At 43.5% G+C, this 12,971-nt stretch overlaps 1 protein-coding gene across 1 annotated transcript; it reads right to left on the reverse strand.

Moving 5' to 3' along the window:
- Positions 1–946: 946 nt before the first annotated feature.
- On the reverse strand, positions 947–12,140 carry LOC307264350 (uncharacterized protein). The gene is made up of 3 exons (XM_080045752.1): positions 12,063–12,140; positions 9,343–9,433; positions 947–9,240 (listed from the first exon to the last, which is right to left on the reverse strand). The coding sequence occupies exons 2-3, from the start codon at positions 9,428–9,430 to the stop codon at positions 2,702–2,704; spliced, it is 6,627 nt and encodes a 2,208-aa protein (XP_079901878.1). The 5' UTR covers positions 9,431–9,433; positions 12,063–12,140; the 3' UTR covers positions 947–2,701.
- Positions 12,141–12,971: the final 831 nt, after the last annotated feature.

A 12,971-nucleotide genomic window follows, 5' to 3' on the forward strand; every position in this document is an offset into this window, starting at 1 on the left:
CTCCGTTTGATGAATGTTCGTCAGCAAGCGTTTCCATCTCACCCCAGATTAAAATGTGATCTTGTTAAACCAACGAGGGACTAAATCTCGCCCATGGTTGGCCAAAGGAATACTCTGAGAAATATTATTGTTATTTATTTTCCCATCCACCAAATTTAAATGCTCCAAATCACACATTGAATCCATCTTTGTTTTGTATTTAACCCCGTTAAGATGTGAACTTTGATTTCCATTTGTTGTCCAGAACAGATTTAAGTTGGTATGAAGATATAAAGTGTTTCTATCATTCAGGCCGTAATATGTAGGCAAATTCTAAGATAAATGAACTTATTCCTGACAGCTTGTGCTGAAAGAATTAATTATCCTTTTTTTTTTTTAGCATTTCCAAGCTTTATTAGACAGTACAGAGTTGAAATGGGTAGACAGAGAGGGGGGGGATGACCTGCAGTGAAGGTCCACGGGTCGGATTCGAACCAGCGACCACTGCAACGAAGGCCGGAGCCAATATGGTACACGCTCTATCCATTACACCACCGGAGCACCTCCAGAATTAATTATCTTTGCTTTGAAGTTTATTTACAATCACAATATGATTCTTCTGTGTTTTCTAGATGCATTACTCGATTTGTCTCAGCTCTATTTCTAAGCTAGTTGATCTTTTTATATGATGTAAATATGTTTATTATATAAATATTCAGATTCAAGACTCCCCAAAAATAAATGTTAAGATATTTGGTGTATTTGGAAAGTTTTAAAAACTTGACTGTATTTTCAAATAATCGTCGAGGGTATGAATGAAAGAGAGAGAGAGAAAAAAATAAGCTATCATTAATTTAGACATTTACATACATTTTCATAAAGTGCTAACAACAATCATCTTCATTCTCAATTCTCAAAACATCTCAATTTAAATGACGAATAATGACACTTCTTCCTCATATATCTAGACATTTATTTTTTTGCACAGAGACATACACACAGGTTAATAACTTAAGGACATTTCCTCTTATGGTTCCACTCGATAACAGTGTCAGTCTTTCCATAGTCTCCGTCAGCAGTGCTACACAATAGTTTGCATAGTTTTTGATTCGTGGCTATTTAATTAGGCAGACACCTTTTTTTTTAGCTTGTTTGTAACAATAAGCAGTTAGCTTCTGAGCTAACGTACTGTGCTTGTGGCTGTGGACAGAAAAAAAACAGATTACAATATCAGGTTGTTTCTACCTGTTCACGTTCAGGTAGGTGGGCAGTTGGATTTATAGTTTAAGTTTAGTATAGTTTATAGTTAAAGACCTACTTCACCGGTGGGAATATGAAGGTGTATTGAATTCTGAGATCCTATTTAGTATAAATATGCAAACAAAATTGAAATCGGATCATCCTAGCCTGAGAAAAGGCAGAAAGAGTGTTACATGGTCTCACTGTCTAACCCTACATTTTCCTTATAGTGACATCACAGTAAGGGTTAGGATTAACAGGACAGCTGGGACAAGGGAAGACTGAGTGAAGACTGAGGGAAGAAAAACCTAATTCATTATATTATAATAGTGATTTTATAATGATAGAATGCTGGTTCCGTATGGGTGAAGTATTCCTTTAAGTTTTGGCTTTTTACTTGTGAAGGTTTCATTGAACTTCCTTACAGTATCTATGAGTTTGTGTTAATCTTCAGTTCATTTTTCAGTGCCACAGAGTCCAGCACGGGTCAAGTTTTTAAAACCCAGCACCCGCCCGCACCCCTGAATCTTAGTAGGCCTACCAGACTCGACCCATTACCCGCCATTATGTCAAAGTCAAATACGCACCTTTTGAAAATAAGACCTGAGACCTGACCCATGATTTAAGACACACAGAGGCTTCAGGCTACTGTCTGACATCCTAAGAATATTTTGATATTAGAAGCTGATGCACGTTCATAGAGCCAGCTTCAGATACAGTTAATAAGGCCTTCTGCCAGTTCACAAAACACATCAGCACACACAGTCTTAAACAATCTAGTCTAGTCGGGGTACACAAATTTCGCCCACTGCCTGTTTGCATTTAGTTAATTTTTACCTGTGCCCCTACCCATTAATTTATATAAAAGAAAAATGTACCCGTGACAGCTGTTTTGCAGGGCCCCTCTGCTATGCCATGCGTGACACCCCGTGACACATACACAGGGCAGGGTAGACATATTGAGCAGACTAGAGGCAGAGTTTTTTTAAAAAACGAATGCTCAGAAATCTTCTAAAACATAAACAGACTTGATTATTATAAAGCAGTTGCACTATAAAAATCAGTGCTTCTCCGACAGACACACAACGTAAGGAGGGAAAGAGTTGCCAGTCGGAAATGCTTTAATGTCCGGCTGTTTGTCCATCAGCCAGTGATTCGGGTACACCCTGCAATAAGTAGGGCAATACATTATAAATAAATCATTTACACCTATGTAAAAGTAAATATCAGCCATGGTCCTGATAAGTGAAAGTCATTTTTAAAAATCGGTCATTGTAGCCAGAGTGGACTGGTTGACTCTTTCTCTCCCATCTCATATCTGCCTTCTCTGACTTTTAAAAGAAACTAGTCAAATTTTAATAATTATGACAAACACATGATAAACTGGATAGGTCAAATAATAAATATATCGGTATTTTACAGGTAATGTTTGAGTCCATGGAACACGATATGTTGATGTACAGTAGCTGTGTTGTGCTGCTCTCTAAAGATGAATAGCTGCTATCACAGCCACTATGACAGAAATGAGACTGATTCTGCTGTTGACTGCAGCGGCTGTTGTTGCCGATGCTGTAGTGGTTCCAGCTGTTGTTGTTGTTGCCGGATTGGACACTTGTTCTGCTTCTGCTGCTGCTTCTGAAGCGCCTGTTGCCGCATCCTTTGCCGTTCCTGCAATTGCTGCGAGGGTTCCTGCAGTTTGTGCTGCTGGATCTGATGCTGCTGCTGCTGCTGAGTCTGCTGTTCCTGCTGCTGCCGTGGCTGTTTCTTGTGCCTTCTTTGCCACAGAAAGTGCGTCTTTTACTGCCTCCTGCTCATCTGCGGTTGTCCCTGGGTTTTCTGATACTATTTTCTCTAATTCTTCAACTGCTTCTCCTGATTGTGTGGCTGCTGTTTTAGCATCTTCTGCAGTTTCTGACAAAATTGCCGGCGTTACATCATCAGCTGCTGCCTTTGTTGCTGCTGCTGCTGCCGTTTTTGCTGCTTCTGCTGATTTTACTGCAGTTGCTGCTATTTGTTCGGCTCGTTCTGCTGCTGATTCTGGTGTTGTTGCTGCTGCTGCTGCTTCTGCTGCATCTGCGGCTTCTTTTGCGGCCGCAGCTGCTTTATTTGCTGCAACTTCTGCCATTTCCACTGTTGCTTCGCCTTCTGAAAGTAACTCGGCAACATCTGCTGCTTCTGTCGCAGCTTTTGCTGCATTTTGTGCAGCTGTGGAAGCTGTTGGACCAGCAGCTGCTGCTGACGCTGAGGCTGCTGCAGCTGCAGCTGCTGCTGTTGCCGTTGTCCCCACCACTGCTGCTTGCTGCGCTTTAGCAATAACTTCAGCTTCTGTTGGTTTAGTTGGCTCTGTAGTTGGTTGTTTAGTTACAGTGCTAGGCGTAGATGGTACCACAACCCCTGTTGCTTCTCCTGCTTCTGCTGCTGCTTCTGAAGCGCCTGTTGCCGCATCCTTTGCTGTTCCTGCCATTGCTGCGAGGGTTCCTGCAGTTTGTGCTGCTGGATCTGATGCTGCTGCTGCTGCTGAGTCTGCTGTTCCTGCTGCTGCCGTGGCTGTTTCTTGTGCCGTCTTTGCCACAGAAAGTGCGTCTTTTACTGCCTCCTGCTCATCTGCGGTTGTCCCTGGGTTTTCTGATACTATTTTCTCTAATTCTTCAACTGCTTCTCCTGATTGTGTGGCTGCTGTTTTAGCATCTTCTGCAGTTTCTGACAAAATTGCCGGCGTTACATCATCAGCTGCTGCCTTTGTTGCTGCTGCTGCTGCCGTTTTTGCTGCTTCTGCTGATTTTACAGCAGTTGCTGCTATTTGTTCGGCTCGTTCTGCTGCTGATTCTGGTGTTGTTGCTGCTGCTGCTGCTTCTGCTGCATCTGCGGCTTCTTTTGCGGCCGCAGCTGCTTTATTTGCTGCAACTTCTGCCATTTCCACTGTTGCTTTGCCTTCTGAAAGTAACTCGGCAACATCTGCTGCTTCTGTCGCAGCTTTTGCTGCATTTTGTGCAGCTGTGGATGCTGCTGGACCAGCAGCTGCTGCTGACGCTGAGGCTGCTGCAGCTGCAGCTGCTGCTGTTGCCGTTGTCCCCACCACGGCTGCTTGCTGCGCTTTAGCAATAACTTCAGCTTCTGTTGGTTTAGTTGGCTCTGTAGTTGGTTGTTTAGTTACAGTGCTAGGCGTGGATGGTACCACAACCCCTGTTGCTTCTCCTGCTGCAGATGCTGCTTCTGAAGCGCCTGTTGCCGCATCCTTTGCTGTTCCTGCAATTGCTGCGAGGGTTCCTGCAGTTTGTGCTGCTGGATCTGATGCTGCTGCTGCTGCTGAGTCTGCTGTTCCTGCTGCTGCCGTGGCTGTTTCTTGTGCCGTCTTTGCCACAGAAAGTGCGTCTTTTACTGCCTCCTGCTCATCTGCGGTTGTCCCTGGGTTTTCTGATACTATTTTCTCTAATTCTTCAACTGCTTCTCCTGATAGTGTGGCTGCTGTTTTAGCATCTTCTGCAGTTTCTGACAAAATTGCCGGCGTTACATCATCAGCTGCTGCCTTTGTTGCTGCTGCTGCTGCCGTTTTTGCTGCTTCTGCTGATTTTACTGCAGTTGCTGCTATTTGTTCGGCTCGTTCTGCTGCTGATTCTGGTGTTGTTGCTGCTGCTGCTGCTTCTGCTGCATCTGCGGCTTCTTTTGCGGCCGCAGCTGCTTTATTTGCTGCAACTTCTGCCATTTCCACTGTTGCTTCGCCTTCTGAAAGTAACTCGGCAACATCTGCTGCTTCTGTCGCAGCTTTTGCTGCATTTTGTGCAGCTGTGGATGCTGCTGGACCAGCAGCTGCTGCTGACGCTGAGGCTGCTGCAGCTGCAGCTGCTGCTGTTGCCGTTGTCCCCACCACGGCTGCTTGCTGCGCTTTAGCAATAACTTCAGCTTCTGTTGGTTTAGTTGGCTCTGTAGTTGGTTGTTTAGTTACAGTGCTAGGCGTGGATGGTACCACAACCCCTGTTGCTTCTCCTGCTGCAGATGCTGCTTCTGAAGCGCCTGTTGCCGCATCCTTTGCTGTTCCTGCCATTGCTGCGAGGGTTCCTGCAGTTTGTGCTGCTGGATCTGATGCTGCTGCTGCTGCTGAGTCTGCTGTTCCTGCTGCTGCCGTGGCTGTTTCTTGTGCCGTCTTTGCCACAGAAAGTGCGTCTTTTACTGCCTCCTGCTCATCTGCGGTTGTCCCTGGGTTTTCTGATACTATTTTCTCTAATTCTTCAACTGCTTCTCCTGATTGTGTGGCTGCTGTTTTAGCATCTTCTGCAGTTTCTGACAAAATTGCCGGCGTTACATCATCAGCTGCTGCCTTTGTTGCTGCTGCTGCTGCCGTTTTTGCTGCTTCTGCTGATTTTACTGCAGTTGCTGCTATTTGTTCGGCTCGTTCTGCTGCTGATTCTGGTGTTGTTGCTGCTGCTGCTGCTTCTGCTGCATCTGCGGCTTCTTTTGCGGCCGCAGCTGCTTTATTTGCTGCAACTTCTGCCATTTCCACTGTTGCTTCGCCTTCTGAAAGTAACTCGGCAACATCTGCTGCTTCTGTCGCAGCTTTTGCTGCATTTTGTGCAGCTGTGGAAGCTGTTGGACCAGCTGCTGCTGCTGACGCTGAGGCTGCTGCAGCTGCAGCTGCTGCTGTTGCCGTTGTCCCCACCACTGCTGCTTGCTGCGCTTTAGCAATAACTTCAGCTTCTGTTGGTTTAGTTGCCTCTGTAGTTGGTCCTTGAGTTGTGGTGGTGATAGGTGTAGATGGTGACACAGCCTCCGCTGCTTTTGCTGTTGCTGAAGCAGATGTTGCTGCAGTTTCAGCTATTGATGTTGCAAGGTCTATGCTGCCTGCTGCTGCAGCTATTGCCGCTGTTTCTGCTGCTTTTGCTGTTGCTGCTGTCAAATCTGCCACAATATCTGCCGTGGTTACTGCTGAACGTGCGGCTTCAGTCAACTCTGCTGCTGTTGCGTCTGTGACTGCCGATAATGCTTCTGATGCTCCTTGAGCCGCCTGTTCCACTTTTTTTGCAGCTTCACCAGTTGCTGCTAAATCTGTTGGTGTAGCTCCGGGAGAAGCTGCCTTTGCTGCTGCTGTTGCTGCCTCTCTTGCGGCCTCTGCTGCTTTTGTTGATTCTTCTGCAATTTTTTCCACTACAGGGGCAATAGATGTTGGTGCTTCTGCTGCTGCTTGTGTTGCTGCTTCTGCTACTGCCTCAGCTGCCTCTGCTGCGTCTTCAGCTGCTTGTGCTGCCGATGCTGCTGTTGCTTTTCCTTCTGCTAATAGTGTGGCTTGATTGGCTGCTTCTTCTGAAGCTTTTACTGCATTTTCTACTTCTTTGGATGCTCCAGCGGCTGCTGCTGTTGAAGCTGCTAATGCTGTTGCTGCTGCTGCTGCTGCTGTGGAGGATACCACTGCTGCATTTTGTTCTTGTGTGGCTGCAGCTGTAGTTGGAGTTGCTGTAGTTGTTGGAGCAGTTGCTGCATTAGCAGCAGCAGCTGCATCTTTTGCTGCAGATGCAGCTTCCTTTGCTCCCTCTGTTGCTTCCTTTGCTGCGGCAGTTGCTTCAGTTGCTTTTTGAGCTGCTGTTTCTTCATCTGTTGCTTGCGCCCCAGCTACTGCGGCTTCTATTGCTGCTTCTGCTTTGGTTGTTGTTTCCTCAGCCTTTTCTGCTGCTGTTTCTGCTGCATCAATAGCTGATTCCACTGCTGGGTCTGTGTTTTCTGCAGTGGCCTCTGCTAAAGCCGCTCGGATATCTTCTAGAGCCTTTTCTGCAGCGTCTACTGCCTCTTTTGCGTCTTCTTCGGCTTCTTCTGCAGTTCCTACTGTTGTAGCAGCCGCAGCCTTTGCTGCTGCCTCTGCAGCTTGATCTGCGGCAGCTGATGCCTGTGATGATGCTTCTGCAATCTTCTCTACCGTTTCTGGTGTTAGTGTTGGTGCTGTTGCAGCTGCTGCTTTTGCTGCATCTGATGCTAATTTGGCGGCTTCAGCTGCTTGTTTTGCTACTGCTGCTGCTGCTGCTGGTGGTAGTGTTCCATCAAGTACAGCTTCAGCTGCTAATGCTGCTTGTTCTGCAGCCTCTGCAGCAGTTTCTGCAGCGGCTGCGGCTGCTACAGCGGTGGGTCCAGTTGTGGCTGCTGCTGCTGCCGCGGCTGTTGCTCCTGCTGATGCTGCAATCGCTGAAGCTGCTGCTGTTGCTGCTGATGTCATGCTTTCAACAGTTGCTTCTGGTAATGGTCTTGGTGTTGTTGGCATAGCTTTAGATTGAGTTGTAGTATCTATCACTACTGTAGTTGTAGTTGTAGTTGTACGAGCAGTTGCTGTTTTAGCAGCAGCAGCTGCATCATTTGCTGCAGACGCAGTTTGAAGTGCTTCTATTGCTGCTTCCACTGCTTTGGTAGATGCTTCAGTTGCTTTTTGAGCTGCTGTTTCTTCATCTGTTGCTTGCGCCCCAGCTACTGCGGCTTCTATTGCTGCTTCTGCTTTGGTTGTTGTTTCCTCAGCCTTTTCTGCTGCTGTTTCTGCTGCATCAATAGCTGATTCCACTGCTGGGTCTGTGTTTTCTGCAGTGGCCTCTGCTAAAGCCGCTCGGATGTCTTCTAGAGCCTTTTCTGCAGCGTCTACTGCCTCTTTTGCGTCTTCTTCGGCTTCTTCTGCAGTTCCTACTGTTGTAGCAGCCGCAGCCTTTGCTGCTGCCTCTGCGGCTTGATCTGCGGCAGCTGATGCCTGTGATGATGCTTCTGCAATCTTCTCTACCGTTTCTGGTGTTAGTGTTGGTGCTGTTTCAGCTGCTGCTTTTGCTGCATCTGATGCTAATTTGGCGGCTTCTGCTGCTTCCTTTGCTCTTTCTGCTGCTGCTGCTGGTAATATTACATTATTAAGTACAGCTCCAGCTGCTATTGCTGCTTGTTCTGCAGCCTCTGCAGCAGTTTCTGCAGCGGCTGCGGCTGCTACAGCGGTGGGTCCAGTTGTGGCTGCTGCTGCCGCTGCGGCTGTTGCTCCTGCTGATGCTGCAATCGCTGAAGCTGCTGCTGTTGCTGCTGATGTCATGCTATCAATAGTTGCTTCTGTTAATGGTCTTGGGTTTGTCGTCTGTGTTTGCATAGTTTTAGAATCAGTTGTCGTATCTATCACAACTGTAGTTGTAGTTGGAGGTGCTGTAGTTGTTGGAGCAGTTGCTGCATTAGCAGCAGCAGCTGCATCTTTTGATGCAGATGCAGCTTCCTTTGCTCCCTCTGTTGCTTCCTTTGCTGCGGCAGTTGCTTCAGTTGCTTTTTGAGCTGCTGTTTCTGAATCTGTTTCTTTCACAGCAGCTACTGCGGCTTCTATTGCTGCTTCTGCTTTGGTTGTTGTTTCCTCAGCCTTTTCTGCTGCTTTTTCTGCTGCATCAATAGCTGATTCCACTGCTGGGTCTGTGTTTTCTGCAGTGGCCTCTGCTAAAGCCGCTCGGATGTCTTCTAGAGCCTTTTCTGCAGCGTCTACTGCCTCTTTTGCGTCTTCTTCGGCTTCTTCTGCAGTTCCTACTGTTGTAGCAGCCGCAGCCTTTGCTGCTGCCTCTGCAGCTTGATCTGCGGCAGCTGATGCCTGTGATGATGCTTCTGCAATCTTCTCTACCGTTTCTGGTGTTAGTGTTGGTGCTGTTGCAGCTGCTGCTTTTGCTGCATCTGATGCTAATTTGGCGGCTTCAGCTGCTTGTTTTGCTACTGCTGCTGCTGCTGCTGGTGGTAGTGTTCCATCAAGTACAGCTTCAGCTGCTATTGCTGCTTGTTCTGCAGCCTCTGCAGCAGTTTCTGCAGCGGCTGCGGCTGCTACAGCGGTGGGTCCAGTAGTGGCTGCTGCTGCCGCCGCGGCTGTTGCTCCTGCTGATGCTGCTATTGCTGAAGCTGCTGCTGTTGCTGCCGCTGTCATGCTTTTAACAGTTGCTTCTGGTAATGGTTTAGGTGTTGTGGGAGGTGCTGTAGTTGTTGGAGCCATTGTGGTGGTTGCTCCAGGACACTTCAGTCTCAGTGTTCCCTCAACAGGTTTGCTGTTTGTTGCTGTTTCCATGAAAGAGTTTGGTCAGACTTCAGACATTTATTTCATATTAAATTAAATTGAATTGTATTGTCCTTTTTAAATAAAGAACTGTAATTACTTACCAACAAGTACAAAGACGACGATAACAGTCTTGATGATCATAGTGATCATTTTCTTTTCTCCTCCACCTGTCGAACGATATCTGACCATCTCCTGTAAGAAAACAAACATTTGAGTTGAGATTAAAGGAAGACCATGAGGGCATATCTCTTCATCTCAAAAATTGGATGCTGGCTTTATGTTTATAGGCATGCGATACCTAATTCATGGCAAAACATTAAAATCCAGAAAGGCACTGAAAAAGGTGTAAACCCCGTATTAAAACTTGTTTCCCCTCTGTTTCCTCTTGTATTAAATTATCCAATACACTTTTCTGGTGGACCTGTATGTAACTGATACACTGCGCTACAATGGTTTTCAAAATATAAAGCGGGGGTCTGAACATAAAAAAAAAAAATTCTCAATAGTGCCAACATGTGACCAAGATGCAAGCCCGTTTCTTTTTTCAGTAGGCAGATGTCACTTCTAGATAGTCCTAAAGGAATCTTTGCTGCGTGGGAGGGTGTGATAGTTCAAACTGTAAAAGGCGGCTACTCCCAACACAAAGTGAAATTTCTTCAATTTTAAGATTTCATATTAAGTTACGCTACAACAACAGTTTAAAAAAACCGTGCTCCCTTTTCAAAGACAAACAACAAATCCCAAAACCATGTGCACATTTTGTGCACATGCTGTGTACAACTACAGCATTAAAAGACCGAGAGGGAAAAACAACACACAACTTCTTAAACCATTGCAGACAGAAACTTTCAATACCAGCCACAGGGAGCTGAGAACAGCAGTGCTTACATAAATGTTTTGGAAATAACATTATCTCGTGAAAACAGGCGTCATCACAAGAACGTGATAATCTTGAGATAAGAAAACAATAATAATTTTACTTTTTTAACTTCTCCCTAAGTATCGTGTGGTCTTGAGGCAACTGCCTTTTGTTTAATTAAGATCACGGCTTAATTAATCTGTGATCTCTAGAAAACTGATTGTTTGAAAATAATTAGAAGCAAGGCTGTTCATGTTTTCCCTATTCTTCAATTCCTTCCAATCTCAAAAATATTCAACTAGATTTTGTAAAGGAACAACATATTGAGTCAACTAGTGATGTAGCATTTATGATTATAAGCATGAACAAGTGTAGTATTAAATGCATAAAGTCAGCTAAAATGTCAAAATAATTATGAAAAAAATGCTCTAACTCTCAAAGTATGTTTTCATGAAAAAAAAACTATGAAAATAGTATTAAAGGTGCAGTGTGTAATATGACATCATCAAGAAAGTTCTACAAAGTTCTAGAATGCAACGCTCCCTGGGTAACCCCACCCCTTTCGAATAATAACAGAAGCTACAGTGGCCTTCAAGGACAAGAACAATTCTAAATTTTAAACAATGCATCAGATGACATTCCAACTATGACACTTTCAAGATGGCGGCACTAGGCCTTGGTCCAAAATATGCAGAAATATGGACATATATGAGACCCTTTCTAAGGGAAACAAAATAATTCAAAACATTTTTTTCAGCTATTATGCACTAAATTAAATGTACTTGTGGATATTATAATTACTCTCTACAAAATCTGCTAGGAAATAAAACCCAAAATTCTACACACTGCAGGTTTAAACAAAGAATCAGAAAAGATAGAAACAACAGTTATTTGGTTTTCATATAAAGGAATTAATTGAATACTGATATTATTACACACTAATATTGAGACATGTTTAGTTACAAAACTAAATTGAATTTAGGCCAGTGTGCCTTTTAGTTTAAAAGAAACATCATATATAAATCATTCACAAATTATGGAAAAGGTTACAGAAGCATATTGCATTCACGGTCTCCACTACATGACAATCCAAGACGCACACGTTCATTCCAGCTTCATTGTGTTTTTGGTTTGAGACATTGGGGAAATACTCATGTCTCTAGGTCATATATACAGATGATATTGTTATTCGTTTTCCATACGTGGTTTTAAAGGTGCTCCGAAGAACAAAAGCGGTAGTGTTTTTACATGCCAGCTATAGTTCCTGAGAGTTAGGGACCCATGATAATGGCATTAAGAAAAACTATAAAAAAAATAGCATTTGTTGCACTGATGTTCTCGTTTGCTGTTATGTGTCATTTATGATCATCAGAGGGAAAAATTAGACTGTTTCAGAAATATTTAAAAGTTCCCCTTAGCACCTTCAAGGAATTTTCAAAAATTATAAAACAGCATTTCTTTTCATGAAAAAATATCTCACATGCATTAAACTTACATTATTCAAAATTTGTTAAAGTAAAGAAAAAGAAAAACTATCAAACAAGGGGACAGACCTAAAGTAATATTTACAAACTATGAAAAGCATGAAGCAAAATAAAGTTTCCAACAATTGGTTAACATGTTGGACAGTACAATGTTCTCAATCAGTCAATCATACATACCTAATAATAAATCAGCTTTTGATCTGAATACATTGATTTGAATCTATATTTTAATTAATATAACTTGTCTAATTTCTAGCTTCATGTCTAGTATACAGTTATCTGTACAGTTAAATGTATCAATAAAAAGTAAATTCATTACCGATTTATATATTTACCTCAATCATATTTTCTTTTTATCTTTTTATATATAAAATAAACAATATCATCAATATATTATCGTCCTATAACTAAACAAACCCTTTTTTTAGTCAAAGAAGCATCTGAATTTGTAGAAATGTGTAAAAAGTGAAATTCTTACTTGGATGGCGATGGAGTAATGCTGTTTGTCTGCTAGTGTCTTCTCCGTGAGTTTGTATTATAAATCTCTGTGTGTTCGTCTCTCCCTCCGTCTCATATATATATAACATTATTGCACGTCATGTCAAACAATTAATTATAATAATCCTAATTACACACCTCGAGACTCTCCCCTCCCAGATTAAGGTGTAGTCCATATAATTTATGTTTTCTGCTTTATAGCCACTAATGGGAGGCTGATGCTTGTGCTCTTACTCAGTGTTCTTAAAAGAGGTGTGGAACTTGTTGAGCGACTTTTCACACCCACTTTTTAACAGTGCACTAATTAAGAAATGCATTGTTTGCTATTTGTTTGAAACAGGGCAATGGAGTAATGTGCCTTGCTACTGGACTGGGCTATTTTAATAGTGGAGTGGTGTGTGTTGTGTGTGTGTGTGTGTGTGTGTGTGTGTGTGTGTGTGTGTGTGTGTGTGTGTGTGTGTGTGTGTGTGTGTGTGTGTGTGTGTGTGTGTGTGTGTGTGTGTGTGTGTGTGTGTGTGTGTGTGTGTGTGTGTGTGTGTGTGTGTGTGTGTGTGTGTGTGTGTGTGTGTTTACGTCATTGTAATTTTTTTGTTTCTGGAAACATTTGTGACGCCTAATGCCTAATCTTTTATTAATTTATTATTAACACATTTTATTTTGCAGTTACATTTTAACAAGCAAAACATTACCATTATTAGACTTAAAGGTGCTCCAAGGAACTTTCAGTTTGTGTTCTTTCTTGCACCCTCTTTGGAAAAAAGCCGTAGAGTTTTACTACACCAGCTGTTGTTCCTGGGTGAGCGTATACCCATGACAAAGGCATTAAGAAAAACTATATTAAAATAGCATTCTTCTTTGCACTGATGGTCTTGTTTGCTTGTTACGTGTA

Source organism: Ammodytes marinus (genome assembly GCF_949987685.1).
Source record: "Ammodytes marinus genome assembly, chromosome: 17".
Lineage (NCBI taxonomy): Eukaryota > Metazoa > Chordata > Actinopteri > Uranoscopiformes > Ammodytidae > Ammodytes > Ammodytes marinus.